General features: G+C 38.8%; 1 protein-coding gene across 1 annotated transcript; it reads right to left on the bottom strand.

Moving 5' to 3' along the window:
• Nucleotides 1-280: 280 nt before the first annotated feature.
• AMBRA1 (WD domain, G-beta repeat) lies at nt 281-26,143 on the bottom strand (the record flags this gene model as incomplete). The annotated part of the gene is made up of 9 exons (XM_012939674.3): nt 281-2,339; nt 3,584-4,166; nt 5,143-5,606; nt 7,417-7,882; nt 9,477-9,932; nt 10,891-11,552; nt 21,312-21,568; nt 22,178-22,380; nt 25,823-26,143. 9 exons carry the CDS (start codon nt 26,141-26,143, stop codon nt 1,900-1,902), a joined length of 3,852 nt encoding a protein of 1,283 aa, XP_012795128.2. The 3' UTR covers nt 281-1,899.
• Between the last annotated feature and the right edge of the window lie 889 nt (nt 26,144-27,032).

The raw sequence follows: 27,032 nt of genomic DNA, 5'->3' as shown, positions 1-27,032 counted from the left end.
CTACCTTAGTTCAGGGAGCCTGATAGTATTGCTAGCCCTCACACTTAGAGCGTAGCTCAAAGTATACGAATCTATACCTGATAAATTACTTAAAATTGGAAATTTTTGGTCGACAACCAATAAACAAATTCCGTTCATTATTTGACGAAAACAAGCAAACGTTAGTTATTTAAGGTCAAGATTTCTTGGTTCAATTCTTATAGATTCTATGGATCTACATAGGATCTCAGGAAACAGACTACCTCCCCTACGAAGTTATATATATTTTGGAAATGAGTAACTCCGTGATGGGTACCTATGATCATCTGAATAACTAGCAACTCAGTCAGTCAGCTACAATGTAGGATCAGGCACATTTATGCATAGGTCCAAGTTGCCATACCTCATTAACACAACAAGATGGACACCGGATTCATAAAAGTAGTTAATTCAGAGGTGGTATTATATAAAAGAAAGATTGCATATAAGAACGTATAACGGGAAGAAATAATCAGTTGGTAAAAAGAAAGATATGAAGCAATTTTAATCTCTTAGTTTAAGGGAAGACAGAGTGTATACACCTACGGCGTTGTGGTCGATTATGAGCCATATCACCCAGAGTCTCCAACCATTGGATACAATAGTCACGCGGACCCCAACCAAGTTGTCTGCATCTACCAACATGGCTCAGATCAGAAGTTAGTGACTTCAAGTACTGATGCCACGTTTTGGTTTGGCCGCCCCTAACTTTCTTCCAACCATCTCCAACACCGGTTAGCATTGCACGTCGTGGTAATCGGTGTTCAGGCATACACAGGACGAATAAGTGTTTTTGATATTTTTAGCTTCCGAGATCAATGAATAAATTGGATACTGTAGATATTTTATGGAAAGCACTAACCACCATCAAATGATAATAATAAAAAATGTCGAATAGAAGAATAACGAAATGAGTAAGCTAAAAAGATATATATGTCCTGTAAAATCGTAAAGCTACTAGCAAGAATATGTGATAAAATAAATGAGTGGTGACTTATCCCGTTTTTTCACTGTTGTATGAGAGAAAATATAACAATAGGTACGATTAACTTACAAGGTTTAGAACTGACTTCGATGGAAAACAATTGGAAACAACTAGAAGTATCTACATAACTGAAGTTACTTGTAGTTTACATAAACTTAAAAGAATTCACTGTGTTGCACATTCATCATAGATACTTTGTAATCTCAATTAAAGAAAATAAGTTTATGAATAAAAAAAGAGACCAGATAAAACTCAAACCGGAAATATATATTTTTAATAAGAAATGAGTTAGAATTTCAAAATAAAAGTAAAACCGAGTTAGTAACATTAAAGATCACTGGGACATAGCTGAGGTAGATTATACAAAAGAAGAAAACAAACACAAGGAAGTAAACCTTTCACATAATAACAAGTTCTAACATAAATATTAACTTTCTGCGTAACAAAAATGAAACGATTAGTATCAAACAAAATATCTTTGCTTTTGGTAAAACGCAAGTGGGAAAATAGTTAAAATCGTACAATATAGTGAACAAACAATTCCTGAATAGTCAGTGAGCAGGTTTATAAACAAACATGATCGATTTAGTGGAAATCTGTTTTACATAGTGAGAAAACAACACTATATGAACTGTAGTATAATAAACTTAAATATTTTAAAAAAAATGGAACGGAGTTATAAAAAATAAACTTTTATTTTAATCACTACCGGTTTCCAGATAGAAAATTAAGATAGGTACTCTGAATGTGGGATTGGAATCGCCATAAAGCGTCTGTTTTTGTTTAAATCCAGTAGAAATATGATTACAGATGGGTTTACCAGTAAAATGAGCAAAAATTAAGATAAACTAAATGCACAGTAAACCTAAATATACATAGATTTAAAAAGTCAGTATTTAAATTACAGCACGAGACTGAGGAACGGAAAAGTTAGAGGAACTAGTAATAGTTTGTGCTTGATTTATAAAGTGTTTTCTTCTATAAGAAACTTCGCAGTCGTTCACAGACTGCATATGTGACTTGGTACAACGGAGTGGTAGAATTGATACGGAAGAAGATTGATTTCCATGAGAAATTACGATGAGACCTTTGGTAGTACCGTAAAGAATGCTGCCATTGGCATTCCAAACAATGGTATTTAAAGAGATTCCACTTTGAGCTGAAAGTAATAACCGGTGCCAGCGATCTAATTTTTCTGAAGATGGACTAGATAATTCAAGATATCTTGATGAGACAGGATCCAAAAGTGCAGGATGTTTGATATTTTGAATATCACGCAGGCTCCGACGAATTTGACCCTTCTGTGTTTTGGAACGTTGAAGGTGGAAAACGCATGCTATGGTGAAGAAATGCAAGGAAATACCACAGTAACAGGAAAAACATAACATGAATCACCATATTCTAAGAGCAAACATGTAAAAAATAACACTGAACTCTTAATGCATAATAAATGGTAGTGAAGTGTAAATTAATATACAGTTAAAGTGAAAACATGATTGATCTTTAATATTGAAAGTTAATTGACACACATAATAATGTAACGCGATTCGGTAAAATTATAATATTTAATGACTGATTTCTGAAATTCATTGTGATTATAGATGCAAGGTAATCTGGTTGATAATACCCAACTCTAACTTTAAACATCAATGGTACATTTAAAAAGCTGACATATATCAATCTAAGCTTATTGCAACCGTCAGAGTAGACTACTAAACAAATGGATTTTCCAATAACTATAAGTGTCAGTTAATAAATCCATTTGGCACAAGCAAAAACGACAAAATAGGGGCTATAAACAGGATAGTGTAAATGGTAAATGATATCAAACATTTGAAACGAAACAAGATAATACTACGAAGTCTAAGTAAAATGATAGATATTGTTATTGAAACCAATCACGCCTTAAATAGTGGCATACAGTAATAATTCTGAATTCGTCTCTTGTTTAAGATTATAATGAAAAATTATTGCCACGTTCATGAAGAACCAGGATAGATTGGCTTTAGTATGCATGGGTAAAACTTTAAAACACACTTATTACAAATGCATTTCACCTATTTGATTAGAAATTACTAATGATAAACCATATTGTTATTGTTTGCACAACATAGGACTTTGACTAGCCCTGTTGAGATCGGACTCACACCGGAATGTGTTGATTGCTCCGTTTTCCCATCAATCAATGCTAGTGAATGAACAGAGGTGCTCATGTAAATTCCATATAATCTTACTAGTATTATATCTTTGTGTTTTCAGGTTAATTGGAATATATATTGTTCCCCCTCAATGCTTGTTCTGGTTTGCAAAAAGTCGAGAGAAATACAGTATCTAGGGGACATTAGATGGTGGAGAGCGTAACAGTTACAGATAGTTTGTCTGCAGTTATTACAATAAATGATACAAAATAACCTTTAAATCACGACAGTGGAACTATTTGTTAAAATAACTGTACAATTTACAAAATCTGGATGTGTCTGTTCAAAGGACAAAAATTATTTAATTATGAATCGTGTTGTTCCACTGATATGCTCATTTCACTAAAATCAAAGTAGAGAGTAATAATATCGAAACACTTACCGACAGAGGATTGTCTTTGGCACGAACATTTCACGTTTGGCTGACGGAGGTCTGAATGGTCCTGGAGCGATGAAGAACTACCATATCTTAAAAGACTTTCTTGTGTAGACGACTCACTCGTGGTAGAGAATGGTTCCGAAGGTATGCGTGTAGTTGCTAACCCGACTGCCAAAAAACCTCCTAAAGGACTGAAGTCAACACATACAGGACTAGATGAGGTGAAGCGGCGAGCGAACAGACACTGACCACGGTTATGTTCTGGTTGCAGACGATACACAGCGAGAAGTGTACCGAGTAAAGCGGAAGACTGAGATGACTGTAATGTATAGCACGATGTTTCTCGAGGAATAACAAATGCAGCAAGAAGGCGTCCATCTGGTGAGAGACAGACAGATGAATCATTAAACAAACGAGCGTGAGGAACAACAAGACTATTATTGTTATATGATACAGCAACGTTGGTTGGCATGGGCAAGCACACACTTCTTGTTGAATCACGTTCACCAGATGAAGACAAATAAGGAGTATTATAGATAGGACTGCATAAACTTAGTTCCCACCGACAAATACGATGTGTAACATCCTGTCAAGGAAAAAAGAACAGAAGATTAGTTACATAACAAACTAGCAACAGTTAACAGTACTTTGGGAAGATAGAAGTATGTAATAAACTTATAAAGAAGAGGTATATTGTATAGAGATGAGATTAACTCATTGTAAGGATACATTAAGCTAATTCATCTTTAGATTTACTGTATATAGTAGAGTAATTATTGAGGTATGTCTTACTTGTTCGAATGTAGATTTGGATATCACTTGAGAGCCCCCAAATGCCATGGTATGGCCGAGAGCGGGGAAAGTCAGCTCTCTCGAAATGCTCTGACATGGCCACTTGCATACAACCACTGTCAGGGAAGTCTTACTCACTGCCTTCTCGCAGCATTACTGTTGTTTACTAAATTGAGAGGACGAAAAGCGAAGGTCTGGCGCTTTAACCAGGTTGGTGGATATGGAGGATCCACCTACAAGAATTTGAAAACCTTGATTCCAAACCAATTGTGCACATGGGTTCCAGGATCCCAAGGGAACAAATGGGGTATGAACCAATTGTTGACCACTCACTACCATGGGACTGCACCCCCTGACGTTGCTCCACTGACTTGTGGATTAGAGCTTTAGGCCCAAGGCTAGGGATATGGCTCCCTAAGAAAATCACCTGCTTCGGTTTGGGCACCCGGGCAGTATCAGAACTCACACACAAATCAAGTGACTTGTGTGGCGCATATCTATTTGGTGCTTCCTTGTACCAATGTTTATGTGTTTAAATAAATAAATAAAAAATAAATATCACTTGAGAATTCAAACAAATTACTAAGTTTGATCTTTTTAAATTGAATATCTGAATAATCTTGAAAATTACATATTCTTAGGGCAGTAGTTTTGTGTGATAACTAATTAGCAGAATTTGGAGTGATGGGTAGTGGGATTCTTGTTATACAGTGGTCGGTGGAGAAGTAAATTTACAATAAAACACTCCAGCTATATTAATAAAAACTCACTTGAAGACTAGAGGCGGATCCATATTCACCCATATCAACAAAGAGACCTGTTATGACTTCAGTTATACTGCGATTCACTGCATTTAAAACAGAATTATTTCCTGTTTGGTCAATCAGATGAAGCACGGCATTCACCGATCTTTCAGCAGTTTCCGACTTTCTAGCCTCCACGTTTCTGAATCGGTTAGACAGAGAAGTAGAACCAGACGGACAAGAGTTCAATGACGATAAGTCAAACTGATAAGAAGGATGATTTGTGGGAGTATGGGGATCTTGGTTAGATGAACATTGTGAATGAATGTTACCATGAGCTTTCTGGGAACTAGGAGTTAAGTACCGATTTTCAGAATAAATTAACTTTTCACAAACAACTGCACTGATATTAGAGTGTGGATCAACGGGAAATGTCTGAAGAACAATACGGCCACAACGGCAACATGCAGTCATTGAACTTCGGTTGGGTCCTGAAAGCAAACAAGTTGACAAAACAAAATAATTGGCAGTTATTAAATTCATCGTGTAAATACAAATGAGCCTTAATAATTTGGCAGTCAGTACCCACGACTGAAAAAAGTAACACCTCCAAAATCTCGGTTGTCATATCTGTTTAGAGGCTTTATTTTTCATATTTTTTGCCTCTAAGAGAACTTCGCTTGAAAATTTAGAATGCAGGTTCGGAACTGGCAAAACTTGCAGAGTAACTTAATAAATATACGGAAAAAGTTACCCTTGTGAAATGTTGTAACTCTTATTTTCTCATGAAATGTTTTTTCTACCTTTAGGTACGAGAATTAGTTGAAACTAAAAGATTTCGTTACAGATAACAAAAGCAACTTAACAATGGTATACGAAATGATGTAGTGGGCAAATAAATAGACATATAACATGTGACTACTTAAACGACGGAAGTGGACAGGACATACATTACAGAAATCAAACTGAACCACGAGGCAGGCCCTAATTTGGAATGCTAGAGGGAAACGGAAAAGAGGAAGGTCAAAAAGCACACTGTGTCGAGAATCGGAAGCAGATATGAAAAGGATTGTCCAAGATAGAATTCGATGGGGATTGCTGATGGGAGGCCTATGCTTCGTCACGAGGAGTAGCAGAAGTAATTGCCTTAACCTGGAAACTCAAACCTACAATCTGCAAGTTAAGTTAATAGTTTGAAGAGTCCAAACGTTATATATGTACAACGGGTCACAAAAGTCTAGGTTTGTGCTATGTTTGAAGAGACTACGAGATCACCTAAATCGGCAAATGGAACGAAGATTCAGTGACACAATGACCAAATAAGCTAACTAATCCGATGTGTCTCAGTCCCACTAACAATAGAGAGAAGTCCAGGTTCAGAAGAGGGAAAATGTATCCCATAAACAGGAATAAGCACAAGCATAACTGAAGCGTATATATACAGCATAAAAATGTTCTTGAAAACGTTACAAAATAACATATCAAAAGAGACAACGCATCAATGATATTTAATGTCCCCTTTAGTGGGAAATACGATATGAAGGTGAAAATGGGCGATTTTGGTGCGAAAACAAGAAATCCAAATTTCCAAAATAAATTACAAAAATAAGACGTTTCCCAAGTGAGTTTTGGGGATCTAGCATCCCCAACAGTTTGTTAATTTAACTAGCATCGCAGTGATGAAATAAGCAAATAATGACTTCGCTGAGTCTAAGCGAACATTCACATTATTAAGATCATGACTGCTTCGGAAACCCATCGATGCACACATCTACGGACAAGCGTCTACAAGCTCCAAATTATGAAGTTTACTCTAATAAATGGCAAGTATTGTGTGGTTGTAAAGAAAAAAATTAATCGAAGAAGGTAGATTAGTTGGTAGAAGTAACAGAAAACGGGCCGAAAATGAGAGATCTTTAGAACTTTGAGAATAAGGTATGAATGGTGAGACCATAGTTTATGGAAGACCTTTGAGCGACGCTGAAGCGACCTTGAGAATGTCCACATACTAACTAGGACCAAATGACGGTTATAAACTATGGTGAGAAACTAGAATTATGTTTTTCATCACGATCTGACATAATCTGAAATGCCAAAAACGCTATTTAAGCAAATGGATGAATGAAATTCGCGCCAAAATCCAAAACCTTTAATCTTATACTTGATTCTTTCGTCCATAAATTATAGTCTCGCCGTATGAATATCAATCCCTATTCATACCCAAGAGGGTTTGTGGGTAAGAAGTTTGAGAAACAACATAGGATTTATAAATAACATCAACTAAAAATAATGTAGGATTACCTTCACATGGATCAGTTTCACAACTGTCGACATGCTGTGTATCGTTCATAGAGACTTTGTTAGAAGTTGACAACCCTGAAATTTGATCCACAATAGTGGATTCCGAAAGAGAATCGGTAAGTTGGCGGGGAGATCTTAACAGAGAAGCTCCAGTCTGGACGTACGGGAAAATCGACGATGACATCCAAGGTATGACACTAGAAGTGTAGTGAACGGTAGCAGGACGTGGATAATTCCAATTGTTATCAGGGTTGTCGCGCGTGTATGCGCCCAAATCAGAGGCCTCCTGCGGCAAACGATATTTACACGTTAGAAGAGTGTTCGGAAGTTTAGATCCAAATAATTCATCTTTTGGATCAGAATCCATGAGCACGGGCTTTAAAATTGAGCTATTGTCAAAAGATAATTGACTACCACACTGACTAAAAAGTATTTTGTTCTGAAATTGATTATCCATTTTTCGACGCTGAAAGATCAAAATTAACAAACAGTCAATAGAATCAATAACATATAATTACAAAGATGGAAAATAATACATAGCTCTACGAACCACTGTGTACAAAATCAATGCAATTCAGTGACTGTACAGGAATATAAAGCAGTTTCATTTTTATTCTAAAATCTGCAAATTACATTGTACGATCATAAACAACTATTATAAAAGGTTTTTGATGAGCGAATTTCTGATTGCTAGTCAATGAGTAGGATACTAATCAGTGGATGGAAACAATGATAAGCTTTAGCCGAGTGACAACAACGGTCATGAAATTGTATTACTGATTTAAGCCTTGGAGCCTCTATACCATCAAAACAAATCTAGATAATTGAGATTTTTTCATGCAAATTAACAAACGATAAAAGAAATTAACACTGATTTCAATATTTAAACAATACTATATTTCTGTTTTACGTTCCTACGGATTAGTTTTTTTCAATACATTTAGTTTCTCACTTAAAATTTCTATACACAAGAAACGTTTTGTGCCACTAGATAATTATTATCATTGGACTACCTTTTGGGTGAGCTTTATTTGTCCAACTTGCGTCAAATGAATCGATTGAATTTGGCAGTGACATTGAAGCCTTGGCTCATATCTCGAACCTTTGCTATAGATATGTTTTACGCCCTAAATAACCCTATCAATGACAGAGATAATCTTTTTCTATCTATCAAGAGCGATTACTTAGGGATCGCTGGACACAAAGCCCGAACTATTTAGTTTCAGGGTTGTGCTCAGGTAGGAAGGCTGTTAAGTCGTCACTATGCTTTTACGTTCAATGATAACAATAAGAAAAAACGAATTTCTACTAGCTTAGTTTACGTTACTATTTAATCCAGGATGAATGTGCTTGTGGGTGCAATCTTACAGAAACAACGCAACAACTGTTTTAGGGAGAATCTAAGCAGTTACACATTCTCGGTAGCAACTTTTGTACAATTACAAGTAATAACCGAAATACCCATCATAAATATGAATTCGCAGAATTTAAACCAATGTGACTAATCACGTTATAATACAGGTATGTATTAGGGGGTAAAATTAGTAACAATAATTATGAAAATTTCACTGAGATACATAGTTAGCTGGTTAGAGATTTGTGTATGGAGTATGAGCAACAAAATGAATAGACAAGGATTTCCAATAAGGTTGCACGGTACACATATATTACAAATTTACCTAGTGATAACTTTTTCTTTAGTTTCGGTTGGCTCCGCTTTATTTTCGTGGTGATATTCTTACAAACCTTATCTATGGATGGAATGATCGCACCTCACGGTCAAAAAATAGTAATTATAATATTTGACATCAGCAGCTTAAAACCTAGATTTAGTGGATCACAGGGAGAAAAATGCTGACCAACAACTCCAGCGATATCCAAAACACTAGACACGGAGACCAAAAAGGCATATTTTGGCTGCACTACTGCTTTTATTATTATCAAACGAATAAAGGTGCGTTTGTGAGAAAAAGATGAGTAACCTCGTAAATATTTAATTTAAAAATTCCTTAGTCTAAATACAAAAATTACCGAAACTGTCATCATGGGAAATAACATACCTTAGATGAAGAAGAGGCACACACGACTATCTGTCCCACCTGATTGTAAGGTATAGTAATATTTGAGTCCCACAGGGTATGAGATAAATTGAGATCGGAATCACTGCCATTGATTAACAGTTTTTTGATGTGTTGACTGAAAACAAAATCGTTGATTAAGTCGGTGGCTACATAAGTTACTGGAGTAACTTCATGAGCATTACTTAACCTTGAACGCAAAAGATCCAAAGCTGCAAGCGGCATTAAGCGGAGAGATTTAGAGGTTTTTCCATTAACTGACAGGACGTCGGATTCCTTAAGTTCAGAACCAGCTCCATGAGATAAAACGGGAGATTGGTTACATGTCAGTGACACACTGGGTGATGATTGTAACTGTAAGGACATTTTAGCTTGACACTGGATGCAAATGCCAACAGGAGGCTCAATATCAGAAGACTTTTCCGCATTATTCGTTTTCTGGATAAACATTAAGAACAATGAAATGAATATGATGCCAAAATCGTGGTATTAAACACAGGCTACAATGAACTAAATCTATAACAGATTAATCATATTATTGTGAAATAATCAACCTAAATTTAATATTACTAACTCAAATACTGAAAGAAAGCCGAAACTACAATTTTGCACAAGTGATAAGCTCAAGTCACCACAGTTGACGATACATAAGGTAAAAAGAATAATCGAGCAATAATATATGTCAACGCAGATTAATGACCAATAATAAAGTATTTGGGACTTAAGGGAAAAAATTAAAGCCATTTTTGCCAATGTGACTAAACCTGAATTAAGAGACTGACGATTTTCAACCATTGATAGCCATTATCTAAAAGAATCTATCTAGGAACTCAACTACTCTTTATATCATGTTGATGACTTCACAGATTAAAGTCATATTTGGTGTCGATAGTCACTTTCTTACTCAATCCCACGTACTGAAATAACATGGTAAACAGACGTGCCAAAAACACGATCAAAGAGGCTTCTTATGTGTTTACCTTCCTTAGAATTTCTAACTGCAACACCAGTTCTAGTCAATGTTTTCCCCGAAAACCATAGACCAAGAACGTAAGTTTGTATTTATAAGGATGAGCGGTTAGAAGATTACTTTGAGTTATCCTTTACTAGTCGAATTAAAAATGATAAATCGAAGGGTCTTTGTTAAAAATACAAATCTATTAGAACTTATTTGACGTATAGAACTGCAAAAACAAACTTAATATAATTGACAAGTAAGACTGTATATTCCAAGTATAGGTTGTTGCATACATCAAAGGTTAGTAATCAGTAGCTATGATCTGCACATATAGCTTGGTTGGGCGACGTTGCAATTGGTTTTGATTTTATTACAGAGTAAAAAGGAATAATACCTTATTTTTACGCGTTAGTAAGTACAAATCTGTTATTTACTTACTCCAAAGGATATACGAGTTGGTACACAACCTGCTGTACTGCTAGCATTTGACGTAGAATTTAGAGATTGTTCATCATTTGTAGAAAACGACCAACGCCACCAAGCAATATGTTTGTTAGCCCAAGACCAAAACGAGGAGAGGCAAGGTCGACATAAAGAATGACGCATTAACTCGCGATGAGTAATCACCAAATCACAAGCATGACCACCACAACATACACCGTTATTCGAGATTGCAACCCATGGGGATTGACAGTAGTTGCCTCTTGAGCGAAGGAATTCATGAACTGGCATATCTTCAATTATGGCTACGGCAGCTGGGTTAGCATCACGACAGAGACGCTCATACACTTCAGAACGATTATTGGGATTTGTCAGGTTCAGTAGATGTTGGACATGTGATGGTATCATGTTGGACGAAGTACTGGTGGCCATAATAGCTGCGGCTTGTTGTGCCACAGACATCCCAAGGCGAATATCTGTCGTCGTTGCTGGGAATTTAGGTCCGAGAGTTCCAGCCCACCGACATAAACGAACCGAACAAACGGAACATATACCGAGACTTTGAAACCAGGAATCAGAACAATTGACAAGATATTCTAAAAGAGTATCACGAGGTACTGTGAGATCACATGAGGCTTCGGGAGTTACATTGACGCCATCTACAAAAAAGACGAATAAGTAAAAACAAAAATACATAGTTTTCCGTTTTGTTGAAACAAAGTTTTAAGAATTCATATTAAGTGCTTCAGTTAGTTATAAACCGAGCACAAATCCGAAACAATTTTGTTTCACATAGGTAAAATTAACATGGAGTATAGCAAAAGAGTGGGGAAATGGTGGTATCTATGATAGTTATAAATAGAACACCAAGAACATGGTTCAGAAGGGAATAAATTAGCGAAAAAGTATGAAACAAATTCGGTACTAGAAGTGTCGAAGAAGAAAAATAATTAATGAATCTGGACCACAGAGATCGACTTTGAACCATATCATTCATTAATCACGGTTAACGAGTTGGCCAAGATGAAGTACTCTCGTGATCTAATTGAATGGCTTGGTACGAGAGTCAATGACGACTTAATGGACTGATGATACGCATTGAACTAGCTATCTTTGGCTTCCTCCCAACCAACTCAAGCCACACAACATTGTGGAGATGACTGGGTATATATAGGATGTCTCAGCCATTTCAATAAACGAAAATCCACAGCTTCATCAACTAAATTACCATGTGTATTTAATTCCTTACATCTAATCTCAGAACTACTAATTTTTTTGTCCTGCCAATCAGTTGGTATAGCGTGGCACTAATATGAGTTGGCCCACATTGACACAATCAATTAGCATGACAAGATGAACTGTGAAATAGATTGGAAAAGCGTAGTAACAATGATGAGAACAATTGAACATTCGGAATATGGAATGGGACGACAGAGCAGGTACGTATGAAGAAATGCTAGGATTAAATATCGAGAAAAAGCTAAAGAACGAATGTTTGTGCTATTGTGAACGATTTTCAGCTATGTTACCCGTTTCCAATCACTGGTTGAGTTCATCGAGTGGAGCACAACCACGTAGTCTGCATATACGTACATGACTCAATTCAGTAGCCAATAACTTCATGAACTGATGCTGAGTATTGATTTGATCGTCCCTAGTTTTCTCATGGCATTAGCCTACACTGCTCTATATGGTCAATCAAGGTAGACGGTGACTAAGTACATATGACACACGTTCCCGTCACTTATCTAAGTAATCAGTCAGAAGCGTAAGCTGGTGGCGGGGTGTACGTCACTTCTGTCATTACTATAAACTATTGTAGAAGCCGTATTTCGTTGTTGCTACCTTGACGTGGTGGTCGGGCTTGTCTATTGTGATGAACCAATAGGAATATACTAGCTAGAACAATCGTTCCTCAAGGTCTCACCATGCCAGACAGGTCGTTTGAAGAGCGATAAGAATAAAAGTACCAAACCCAAGGCAAAGTCGTACTGTCGACTGTACAGAGGTGTGATGGCGGTAAGGTGTTTATTTCAGGCAACCAGCGTAACAGCGATGCTGCCTTCTCACAACGAAGGGTGGGGTTAGAAAAGGTCGACCCTAAAAATCTACACCTCACATTATCCCATGGATTTCCGTCTCTGGCGGTAAGGTCTTAACAAGTGCAGAGCTAACACGAAAATTACTCACAAAAAGGTCGTGTGTGACCGGCCTCAAGCAGTTATCTCTTGAGCACTGCGGTCAGATTCTCAGGTCACTAAGACCACCCCTAACCCGATTTCCTCTTCAGGTACCTCTGGAAGAACACTTCCACGGTGTGGGCGGCCAGGAAGTGATGACCGTCCTCATACATCTAACAGCACTGTATTTTGTTCTGCGTTTTGCTTCTTTTTATTAAGTCTGTATTGCTAATGTTAATCCATGTGAGGTGGAATACATTCTTAATGGTTTAGCATTATGTAAGAATGTTGGTGAATTGGTTATATTTCAGATTTCCATGTTCTGAAAGACAAGTTAATTCATTGTGTCGAAAGTTGTGTTGGTTTTCCATGATATCGTGTAATATCAATTGTGCCTATCTCTGGTTTGAACACTAATCTTCACTACTGGAAGTCAAGACGTTTCCCCGTTCACGTTCTCTCCTTCTTGTGTTCGTTTCAGGAGATAAAAAAGTCTTAAAGACTGTACGATACGAAATCTATAACATTATGAATATTTTTATAATGTCTTCCAAGCATGTTAATTATTTTTAGACTACACCATTGTCCAATCAGTTGATTTAGACTCATATCAGGATAAAATCTTCGTAAAAAACATCAGAACCGGTTTGAATGAGTCGCAGTATGAAACACGGAACACTAACACACCTAAACACTTATTATCCTTACATTCTTAGCAATCGTTGTCTAGTCTCACAGTCTACCCATTAATCTAAGGTATGGCTAGACCAAGTATATTTGGCTAAAGATTGTTTACATTTTGATAAATAGTTTGATTTCGTAAACATGTATCACAGAATTAACTATGACTTTAGTCAGTCAGTAACAACGTAGAACTTCGTACGTACGTACATCAGTCCGAGTTGCCATACCACATTAGCACACAGATGTAGTGGTCGATTCAAATCCCGTAGTGGTAGAGGTAATAAGAGTATAAGCAGTAATCAGGAAAATTAGTGTTTGGAGATGTTATTTAAAGAGTATAATACAGTGAAATAGATTTGGGAAGAGAAAAAAAGAGACAAGGAGATCAAGATTTGGGAGAACACAAAGAGTGTATGCACCTGCGCCATTGCAAACGATTTTGAGTCATTTCATTCAGGGTCTCTAACCATCGGTTGCTATCATCTCGCGGTCCCCAACCAGGTAGTTTACACCTACCGACATGACTCAGTCCACTTGTCAGTGACTTCATGGACTTGTGCCATGTTTTGGTCTGGCCGCCCCTAGCTTTCTTTCAACCTACACCTACACCACTGAACATCGCACGTCGAGGCAGTTGGTGGTTGGGCATACGTAACACGTGTTTCAGCCATCTCAACTGATGAAGTTTCACCACTTCATCAATTAATTTGCCATCCTTACCTAGTACCCGTTTCCTAACAACTGCGTTACTTACTCGATGGTCCCAGGATATACGAGCAATGTTTCGAAGACATCTATGATCAAATACTAGTAACCTACGAACATCCTCTACTCTTACCGGCCATGTTTCACTGCCATAAAGTAGGACGGGACGAACTGCTGCGCAGTAAACACGTCCTTTGGTTGATAGACGGATATCTCGCCTACGCCATAAATGATGCAAGTTAGCAAAAGCTAGTCGAGCCTTCTGTATCCGTGCTGAGATTTCGTCACACACCAGACCGCAAGGGCTGATGAGACTTCCAAGATAAGTGGAGCAATCGACACGCTCAACTACTTCACTCCCTATCATTAGTTCGGGTGTCAATGCAACCCAATCCTGAAGCAACATTTTGCATTTCGAGGGGGAGAATTGCATCCCGAACATGCTTGCATTGTTGCTTACAGTGGTCAGAAGACTCTGCATTTTGTCAGCGTCTTTACCAAATAAAACTATGTCATCTGCATATTCTAAGTCAACAAGTGAACCTCCTGGTAGAAGTTCAACCCCTGGAAATCTAGACGAGGAAAGTGTTATCTCTAAAAGTACGTCGACCACAATGTTGAACAAGAATGGAGAGAAAGGACAGCCCTGACGAACACCACTTGAGGTAATCAATTCTGATGACAGTTCGCCATAAGCTCTCACTTTACCAGTTGTTTGTCGAGTAGAGAGCCTGTATAAGGTTAATGTACTTCTTTGGTACTCCTTTCAGTGACTAACACTACCATAGAACCTTACGATCGACAGAGTCGAATGCTGCTTTAAGGTCGAGAAATACTACGATTGTGGGGCGTCTGAACGTGTGTCTGTGTTCTAGAACCTGACGTAGTGTGAATATGTGGTCTATACAACCACGTCCAGGTTGAAAACCAGCCTGATTTTCTCTAGTCTGCTCTTCACGAGCTTTGGTTAGGCGTCGAAGTATTATTGAAGCTAATATTTTAGACACCATATTAGTCAAACTGATTCCTCTGTGATTGTCACAAGAGGACTTTTGACCCTTCTTATAGACTGGCACAATCAGTGATTGAGACTAGTCAGATGGGATTACGTCCAGTTCCCAAATTCTACCTAAGATCTCAGTTAATCTCACTGCTAATACTGAACCACCATCCTTAAATCTCAGGAGTAAACCTGTCAGGGACTGCTGCTCTCCCTCACTTTAGATTTCCTATGGCTTTTTCGACTTCGTAAAGAGACGGAGGACCTAAATTAACTTGCCATTCAGGTTGACTGGAGATCGTGGGAAACCGAAGTGTGGCTGAAGGCCAGTTGAACTGATCTCTAAAGTGTTCTGCCCATCGATCCAATCTCCTGGATTGAGAATGTATAATATGTCCATCTTTCTCTGAGAGTGTTTCGCTAACAGTCGGTTTCCCTAATGATTCTGAACCATTGTCTGCTATTACCTATTGCCGCTGCCTTTTCCATCTCTCTTGCTTTCGCTACCCACCACTGTTCACGATCATTGCGTAGACTTCTTGTCAGCTTGCGCTTAAGCTGACTCCGCTCTTCATTATGTTCAGAGCCAGGTGGAATGAGTTCCCGAGCATCTATCAGTGCGATAGATGCTGCTGAGATCCAGTGTTGCTCCCTAACCTTACGGGTTACCGTACTAGCAGATATCACTGCTGTTTCCACAGCTTTTCGGATATCATTCCATGCTGTCTCGGGGTGGGCATCACCTATATGGCTGCCTGTTTTCCTAGTTGTTCCTGAAATATACTCTTAGCTTGACTATCAATTAAGTAGGCCCCTAAGAGGTTTCCTTGCAGCGTCTTTCCTACGTCCAGTAAGACGCAGACAAATACGCGCTTGTACTAGAGCATGATCTGAATCTAAACGTGTGCTCCAGAATGAGCGACAGTCTTCTATCGAGCCCCTCCATCGGTGGCTGATAGCGATGTGATCACGGCTTCCAGATACACGAAGTGTGAATCGAGTCGGTTCTTTATTTCGGCATGGTGAGGTCAAGTGTATGACGCTACTCGGATCCTGTATGCGCGTTTCGGAGACGCAGCATACATCGATGGCGCGGGATTCTAAAGTCTTAGCTAAGGAAGCCTGGTGTCCTATTTGGCACAGCGTTCGGACGTTAAAAGCTCCTATGTGTAGTTTAGCGCGTGTTTTCAGGAGACCAGGAATAGCGTTCCGCGTACTCGAATCGCTTGCCCTAGCGGTGCGAGGTGAAGAAAGGACGTGAGAAGGGTTAGTCGGGGAGATAAGAGTGGTATAAGGAGGTGTAGGAAGGATTTGAATGTGACCAACTTGGTCTCGTGTGTTGTTACGGGTATGAGGGCTGATATCACTTCCCGGCTGCCCACACCGTGGAAGGGTATTTCTTGAGGAACCTGAAAAGGAAGTTGGATTAATGTTGGCCTTAATGACCTGGGAGCGTGACCGCAGAGCCCAAGGGACAACTGCTTGAGGTTGGTCGCGCACGGCCTTTTTGTGGAAGGTCTTTAATGTGTTAGCTCCGTTCTTCAAAGGGCCTTACCGCCGGAGACGGAAATCCGTGAGGTGACATTTTTAGGGTCGACCTTTTCTAACCCACCCCTCCTTGTGGGAAGACAGCATCGCGGCAGATGCTGGTTGTCCGAGGGAAACACCTTACTGCTGTCACACCCCTCTACAGTCAGCAGTACGACTTCGCCCTCAGACCTTGAGTTGCTGCTTTTAGTCTAACCGTTCTCCAATCGACCTGCCTGGCATGGTAGAACCTACAGGAACATATGTTCCAGCCAATATAGCTCGGTTGGGTCATCACGATAGGCAAGCCCGACCACCGCGTCAAGGTAGCAGCTTCGGTTGGGACTTTAAAGGGTCTTAAACAGTTTTATTGAAATAAAACCTACCTACAAACCAAAGTATTAAACTTTTCAACCTACCACCAATTAAACCAACATGGTGCAAGGCGGCTCTTAAGTTAAGGTGTGGTATAAAGACTCGCTTATGATGCGACTTTTTGGGCTGAAGTGTAAACTATTTTATAAAGTTTACAAAGTACCTTACATAACAACTAAATGAAGAGAAAGATGCACTGAGCGACACATTATGGTTACATTACATGCAATATACCCTACTCCACATGTTCTAACCACTTCAATAGATGAAGACTTGCAAAACTTGTTATATCCGAGCGAAGATTAAATCACGAGTAACTTCTGAGACATTAATTGACTAATATTATCTATATATTCTTATGGTATAACTATCCAACAATTAGATTATGTATATTTATATTCCTCTTATTATAAGCTTTATTTTGACCTATAATTTGTTATTGTACGATTTGCGGTTCTTAAGCTATGTTCAGTTTATTGACTACTGACTCCCACGTTCACAGCCACATTTGGTCAAATACTGTACAAATGTTATTTTCTATTTTATGGTACGTTGTGGTTTGTCTGGTTGATATATAAACCGAGCATGCTTGAAATAAATGATTCATATTGCAGAAGCTGGTATTGTGTTCTGGACTCAAGTGGACCGGCTAGGCAGACATATGACTAAATAAGACGCTAGGTTGCTCATATCGGTCGAACGTCATTGGTTTGGCGCAGTGCTAAGATTGTATAAGTCGTATTTTGATTGGTGGATAAATCACGTGATAAAAAGCCGGACATAAAGTCATAACAAAACTCACCAACCAATTTGACATTTTAGCTATGACCAAATGCCCAACCTACATATTTTTCGTTAAGTTGTTCCAAAAATCACCAGGAATGCTTTGAAGACACCTATGATTAATAAAATTGCAGCTTACACAAGTCTTCTACTTTCAAAGTCCATGTTTTACAGAGTGAATTGTGGAGCAATATAGACACCCTAACCCTTCCGTTGGCCGGATACCATTAGCAACAACCTAATGTGGGAGAGAACAAACCAACTTCCAGCTGAAGAGGAAATTAGAAAAAAACGTTGGAAGTGGATAAGGACACGTTGAGGAAACCATCAAACTGCATCACCAGGCAAGCGCTAACCTGGAATCCTGAAGGGAAACGAAAAAGTGGAAGGTCAAAGAGCACACTGCGTCGGGAATCGGAAGCGGACATGATAAGCATGAATAGCAACTGGAGAGGATTGCCCAGAACAGAGTTGAGTGGAGAATACTGGTGAGCGGCCTATACTCCTCCATTAGGGGTAACAGGCGTAAGTAAGCAACCCTTCAGGCCTGATCAGACTTCCAAGATAAATGTAATGGTCAATACACTCAACTACTTCACTTCCAGTCACTGATCAGATAGGATTGCGTGGAATCACAAAACTGAGCAGAACCATAGTTCAGCAGCTAAACCTGGACCACAACTGGAGTTAATTAATCATGATCTGTTTCTCTCTGTCTTGATAAGTTATAGTATTCCCAACCTCATTAAGAGTTAAGGAAATTCGTTGGTAATTGAAGGGTAGCTGGAGGGCATTTGATCAATTCCTTACAGTGTTCTGCTCATTAGTCTTATCTCCTGGATTGAGGGCGCAAAATTGTCAGGTTTTTTCCTTAGATAGCCTCAATAATTCTCGAGTTATTACCACCTGTTTCTTCGATCAGTAGGTAGAGTCGTCTAAATTTACCAATCGCCCCAGCCTTTTCCGTTTCTTCTGATTTTGTTGCCCACCACTGCTCACGATCACTACACAAAATTTCTGTTAGTTGGCGTTTGAGTTATCACTTCATCACTTTTTGAGCTTGTTGGGATGAACTTTTGAGCCTCAAACAATTCAGCGGATGCCACCTAAATTCACTAATCTTTCGAAATGCTTTGGTTTGAGCACTTGATAGATGCAATACTTTATTTACAACTGCCTGAACATTATTCCAAGTATCTGCAGAACCAACCGTTTTTCTACAATAGACCAGATTTTTAGCCAATCCCTTTGTGAATGCATTTTTGACCTTTTCATCCTTCAATTGATATTTAGAGGGTCTTTTTTGTTGTGAATTCACGTCCGGTCAAGAGCGCAAAAATGCGTGCTTTTACCACGGCATGATAAGAACCCGAACATGTGCTCCAGTAGAAGTGGTCTTGTATTAAGTCTCTCTAACGAGAGCCGATGGATATATCACTTATTTATATCTATTGTATTGACGTTGAGGGATACCAGGTTAGATTGTCTTCTCTCATCCTTGGAGTTTGTACTTCCTAGGAATAAGCAATTATTTGAGCATAATTGCAGCAAACGGTCACGGTTATCTGCCAGTTAGACTTTGCGTTAAAATCACATGCTAATATTGCCAAATCTGAGAGCCTGGCTTTCTGAAGGTTTACCCGCAAAATTCATCTTTTACTGCAGACAGTGCGACCATGGGCAAAAACTATGAAGAGGCAACGGTGTACCCCCATATTTTCAAAGTTTTACCATGCTATCAAAATGATCAGCACATAAGCAACTATTGATATGAACTAAATCAAGAAGTCGATGTTCTGTTTTTAGAGCGTTATACCTACACGGTTAAGATCACAAATTGATGTCAGGTCTTCAGATGCGCATGTGGTATATTCTATTGGCTCCTCATAGTGGCCGAGTGAGGTCGTTTAATTATTTATTTGAACATATAGATATTGGTACAAGGAGGCACCAAATGCATATGCGCCACACAAATCTCATTTGATTTGTGCGAGGGCTGTGATACTGCCCGGGTGCCCAAACCGAAGCAGGTGGTTTTCTTAGGGGGGCCACACATGGAGCCTTTGACCTAAAGGTCTGATCCACAAGACAGTGGAGCATCGTGAGGAGATGCAGTTCCATGGTAGCCAGTGACCAACGAATGGTTCATACGCCATTTGTCCCCTCAGGATACTGGAGCCCATGTGAGGTCGAGTAAATGACAACGCTAGGATCATGTATGAGTGTTTCAGGAGACACTGCATACCTTGATGACACGAGATCCTAAGGTCTTCGTAAGTGACGACTGTTGTTCAATTCGACATGGGATTCGAATAGCAATTCGTGAACTCGAATCGTTAGTACTGGTTGTACATGAGGAATAAGTGGTAAATGAGGGACGATAGTGGAAACAGAAGTATTCGGCAATAAATGTGGGGTCTGATAATGAAAGCAGTGATTTAGCGTGCTGTTAGCGCCATGAAGGAGTCCACTACTTCGCAGTGGCTCACAATGTGGAAGGATACTTCTTTTTGAGGTATCTGAAGACGAAACAAAGTTAAGAATAGTCCTGGAGACCCGCTGGCATGAACACAGGCAACCGGATGCACATGCCCTTATTCGAGTAATCTCAGATGAGTTAGCTCCGTATTTTCAAGGACTTAACCCCGAAGATGAAAATAAATGAAGAAACGTGGTGTGTCATGTATAGAGTAGAGCTTTTAAATCCCTTTTTCAGTTGTGAGTATGGTTGGAGATAGCTTGTCTGAGCGAAACACCTTGCTGTTGTTATAGACTTATACAGTCCGCAGTACAAACTTACTTCAGAGGAATTTGCTGCTTTTAGTTTTACTTTTCAACTAACTTGTTCGGGATGATGGGGCCTAGAGATAAAAGCGTCCCAATTTCCAGATTAGGTCATCGAGAAATGCAAGCCGGAACATCAAATCAAGGCGGCAGCTACAACTGCACAAAAAAGTCTGTGTCAACTACACTAACCATTAGAGTATAAGATAAAAATACACTAATTATCATAGAAAGTTTTAAAAGCAACGACCAATATAGGATTACGTTTTAAGGACAATGAATACGATTGTTTAGAATGAAAAATTATGACGAAACATTAGTGTATCAAAGTGGAACCTGATAAGATAAATAATGCGATTGTTAAGTTGATGGGCACATACCATGATCCACTTGGATATAAGATGGTTCTTTCGGGTATTTGGTAGCTACTACTTTTGTTGGGCTCCTAACCACTGGTTGATCAGATTGCTTATGTACATAAACTGATTCATTGTTGGATGGATTGGCGGTTGCTGTGTATAAGACTGTTCCATCAGGGGCGAATTTCACCCATCTTACGCGTGAATGATTTGATACAAATCGCCATGCCGAAAGTATCCGGCCAGATACCCAATCATAAAAGACCACTTCTTGAGTCCTATAGGTGAAGAAGTTTATTAATTCTCTGTTAAACACAAATCTGTCACAAGAAAAAGCTGCTTTAAGGTAGAAATTTATAGTAAACTCGAGTAAGAAATTAAAAAACTAGGAATTTAGTTGGGGACAGGATATTATATTCCGAATTCCATTCGTGGGCTCACCTAAGAATCTGCCACATCGATAAACGTGAACAGTGTGCTCTAGACTTTAAAGAATGGAGTAGAGAACAGACTATAGTCCATTTAGGTGTGTAAATAATTGACTACTAAATTGTCATTAACTAAGATGATTTTCCAAAGGAACTTTCGCAACCGAAACGCTAAAGTGCAACATCTAAATTTCGGTAGAACTGGGTTTTTCTGAGTAGGATATGTTATGTAACAACATTAGGAGTTTCTTATAGCCTTTATATCAAACACTACTAGCGAAATGTTTTCACTTAGGGTACTAAAGTTCTGTATCCAGTTGAAAAAATTAGTCAACCAAACAATACCGCTTTAAGGTTCTGACGCTATCAAACAGGTAACAAGAAAATTAGCCCCTGCAAATGAGTAAATACGAAGTTACAGAAAGAAGACTAAAAGATCAACATTTAGGAATCTCTTACCATGCTGCTACTAATATGGGATGAACTGGATGGAAAGTAAGGGATGCGATTGCACCCGTGTGCTTCCAAACGCATACAGATGATAGTTCCACAATGCCCTCGATTTTTTCATCACCAAGTACTGCCAAATGCTCTAAATTCCAAAGCCGTACATTGCCACCAAGGCATCCACTCGCAAGCAAGAAGGGTTGTGTTGGATGAAACTATTTAGAAAGAGATTTATACAAGGTAATAGGATTTAAAACGGAAATACTAGGTCATCTTTTAGACGTTCCTCAGGTTTCAAGTAAATACAGGAAAACTGAAACATCCTTTTTATTGCATTGTTCGTTATTTCAACTCTTGAAGTTTTGAATACGTCTTTGCCATTCTTCTTTAATTCATGGCTGACAATTCAACTCATATCTTTCTTGATTACCATTAATGTTTTCAGTTACTTTATTACACAACCATCTAATGTTTGTTAACTCTATAAGTGCTGATCATTAGTTCGGTGTTCTGGAACTTTCCCTCCCTTAAGCTTTATTTATTTGTTTGAAACAAAAATCTTTACGACCTTACTAACTCGGTTGGAATTTCCACTACATCATGATAAACATATTTATCTCTAATCACCCTCGTTTTTATAAGTATGCCAATATTTGTAATTTTGATTTTAAAATATTATAGATTGCAAGCAGCTGATAAGAACCTGACGAAATAAAATGAACTCATTATTTCGAACCAACCTTTGTTTTTGCTCTCTAATATAATAAAGGGAATCGGGTATGAAACAAAGGGATAACCAAGTGTTGTATTCCACATTCCGTATCAGGCAGCTTGATTATAACTAAATGTAGTATTTTGGGACCAAAACTTTTTACTGCAAATTCAGAAATAACCCAACACAAATAAACAACCGAATCTAAGATTGTGTAACTGGTTAAGTTGCGCTTGATCAGTAATATTACTTTGTTCATTCTAATCAGTGTTAGTTGGGATCTGAATGTACAACACAGTTTAGTGTTGCCAACTAGTAGGCAGTCACTCCGATGAATAATATGAGCTCACGTTACCTTGAACAACTAATTTTCCCCTGAAGCTATAACAATATCAACTGGTCAGTTGCGAACAATGGTATTTAGATTTTCGAGGAACTGACTGTCTCAGTCAGTCAGTCTTATCTCCCCGACTAACTGACTGTCTAATCAGGTTGGTGAGCATTTATGAATGATTTTATCCCAACATTTGACCACTTGTTCTGCAAAATGAATAAAAATCAAATTACTAGGATGTCAGAGATTGCACAGTGATTTGTTATAAATCCTTTATGAGGGACGACTAGCACTCTATAGGAACTAGACAAAATACGGTTTGCTAGTTTGTATTTTGGTAAAATCATGAAAGATATATAAACTGTCTTGTTGTCTGCTTTTAACTTAAGTCAGTGGCAATGGAGGACAACACGTTAAATACGACACGACAGTATAGTTATGAAACCATACGTTGGACTCGCATTCTACCCACTACTGAACACGTCCCAACAGATGAACTAACTAGACTTCCGACCGCTACTGCTATCTTGACGTGGTGGTCGGGCTTGTCTATTGTGATGAACCAATAGGAATATACTAGCTAGAACAATCGTTCCTCAGGGTCTCACCATGCCAGACAGGTCGTTTGAAGAGCGATAAGAATAAAAGTACCAAACCCAAGGCAAAGTCGTACTGTCGACTGTACAGAGGTGTGATGGCGGTAAGGTGTTTATTTCAGGCAACCAGCGTAACAGCGATGCTGCCTTCTCACAACGAAGGGTGGGGTTAGAAAAGGTCGACCCTAAAAATCTACACCTCACATTATCCCATGGATTTCCGTCTCTGGCGGTAAGGTCTTAACAAGTGCAGAGCTAACACGAAAATTACTCACAAAAAGGTCGTGTGTGACCGGCCTCAAGCAGTTATCTCTTGAGCACTGCGGTCAGATTCTCAGGTCACTAAGACCACCCCTAACCCGATTTCCTCTTCAGGTACCTCTGGAAGAACACTTCCACGGTGTGGGCGGCCAGGAAGTGATGACCGTCCTAATACATCTAACAGCACTCAAGACCAGTGTATTCGTAATCAATTTCCCTCTTCTCCAGACTCGCATCACTGACCATCAAAAACGATTAAATTTATTAACATTAGATGTGAACACATTTCTAAACCTGGATAACGCAGTAAAATGTGCTTAGGCCCTTTAAGCGGAATAAGCGCGCAACAGCTAGCTGACTCACTGATGTATTGTCAGGAATGTGGATTTTCATGACCCCAACCTTTAGGACTTGCTAAAACGGACTCGAGTCAAATAGGTTGGATTTGTCTATTTTAGAGAGGGATATGCTTTGCCAAGATTATGACTGAAGTTAATGAAAGCTGATTTTCAGGTAAGATGTGAAGTTTTAGGAGCCGAAAACAGTGAACAAGATATTGAAATTAGAAAGATGAAATTGAGTACCTCATGTCTAAGAAACTTAGTAGCGAGTTAACGTGTAGTACAAAAAACGAGAGATACAGTCACCAACCAAGCGGTCAAGTGAACTTAAAAATCTGCTTCAACTTTGACTAGAGTGGGCAATTATGCAAGAAGCAACGTTCTCGACTAATTTATTCCATGACATCGGTAAAATTGCAGTTAAGACTTGAAAACTATACGTTTTGACAATGTAGCTGAAATACTGGTCAGTCAGTAACAACGTAGAACTTCGTACGTGCGTACATCAATTTGAGTTGCCATATCACATTAGCACAAAGATACATTTGTCGATTCAAATCATCTAGTGGTAGAGGTAGTAAGAGTATAAGCAGTAGTCGGAAAGATTAGGGTTTGAAGATGTTATCCAAGGAGTATAATACAGTGAAATAAATTTGGAAAGAGAAAAAAGGACACATAATTCAGAATATTAGAATTTGGGAGAACACAAAGAGTGGATGCATCTGCGCCCGATAACCTCGTACTGTAAAAGTTAGTGATAAGACCTAGCCGCTCTAACAGTAATTGGAGAAGAATCCACACACAGCTTACTGACTACCTCAAGTACCACGATATTCTATAAATACAGAAATATAAAACTGGCTGTGCGGCCAGCAGTTCATGGTATATAGGTGTCTTAAATCGTGACATGATCACCGAGCAATGAATACAGCTCACAAGTCGAGAACGATGACAGGGTCAGTTACAACCCACTAGAACTATTAGGAGCTCCTACTACGTAAACTCACGTCTAAAAGACTAGGATGACAGAAGTTTGACTACTAAACTCGATGCAGTGCTAAATCAAACGATTCACTTTACGCAGCCAGGAACGGGACCTAGTTTTAACTGCCAGTGGCTTATTTAGTTGCCATGACAGGATCAATCATTTCTAATATTGGAGTTGAAATAACCATTAGGTGAACGAAACCCACTCAGTCTCGTTACTTTCGGGTTTTCCTCAAGTTTTGGGGAACTTCCTAGATCTATGGAAGTTTTGGTTTTTTTTACCATTTCCACAGATGTTTCTATAGCAGCTTCCCCAAAGTGGAGGTCGAGCATATTCTTACCACTTCTTAATACAGAGCTTCACACGGAAACATTTACCCAAAACCCAGTTCCAATTAAACAGTACTTATTGAAAGTATGACTTACAGTTAGTGTCCAAGGAGATTTTTCATGACCAATGCATTTTAACAGTAGTCGGCCAGTGGAAGCGCAATAAACACAAACAGAGCGATCTCCGTGTGCCGCAGCAACAAGTCGGCCGGAACAATTAAGTCGAAGTAGATAGACAGAGCGACAATTGACTGGTGTGTCAGCTATTAGAGCTTTAGTAGATCGCTGGGCCGTGAGCTTGTCCGAAACGCTCTGATGTTCGTGACATGCAGTCTTACCGAATTCTCTTCGATTTGTATAGTCCACAAACGATTTTAATTCCACGAAACTTTTCTGAATAGTATGACTGCAAAACATGCACGAAAATCTGGTGATCCTAGTAACGAGAAGTACGCAACAACATCGCTCGCGAGTACATTTGATACAATGGAGGCAAATATAAGTGAAAAGACTAATTAAAACACCAGGTGAGTAAAGTTGAAAATGGTGTTGAGACACCTTCAAAAGTGCTACTTATTTAGTAATGGATTCCAGGAAATTATAAAACACTCCTACTTTGTACACTGTATTGAAGATATGGGGGAACGGGTTGGGCATTCTGCTCTGATAACGCCGTTCAGACAATGGCAAGGCAATGGTAGATAGAATATTATTTCTCCGCCAAGTCACCAGTAGTATTGCCAAAGATAGTGTATTCGGTCAGTGGAAAAGCAAAGACGGGGCAACAGCGCAGTCGTCAACACAAAATCAATCAGCGATTTGGAAAAATGTAAGATTTCACCATGTTTGTGATAATTGAATTCCATCGGGCTTATCTTTCTTAAAGCTCCAATCAGAACTTACATTCAACGTTCATAGCTATTATCAGATTTGTGTAAGATATTTTCACATCCGTCTGCTTTGAATATAATTGGCTGAATTTAGTTTACCTCGTATCCCTTCCCTGTATTCTTATAGACACACTAACGAAAGATTTAGCGCCTTATAACCTATTACTCAAAAACGTACTCCATTTTTTATCCCTGACAACACCCACGCGACCTTTCCGACTCTTCCTTATTGTGAAGGAAATACCATGTAACAGGTTTAAAAGATTGTTCAGTGGTAATATATAACTTCTCGTAATCAATAAACTTTCAAATATTCGGAATTTTCACTGTCAGTAGCTTTAGCTTATGATGTTGCTGACAGCGTCTCCTTTTCAAAATTCTACAACAAGTTAGGATAGATGTCGTTCCAAGTCAAA

The sequence above is a fragment of the Schistosoma haematobium genome, chromosome 3, assembly GCF_000699445.3.
Source record: "Schistosoma haematobium chromosome 3, whole genome shotgun sequence".
Lineage (NCBI taxonomy): Eukaryota > Metazoa > Platyhelminthes > Trematoda > Strigeidida > Schistosomatidae > Schistosoma > Schistosoma haematobium.
Note: the sequence above shows the minus strand (reverse complement) of the source record. Positions and strands in the feature narration are given on the sequence as shown.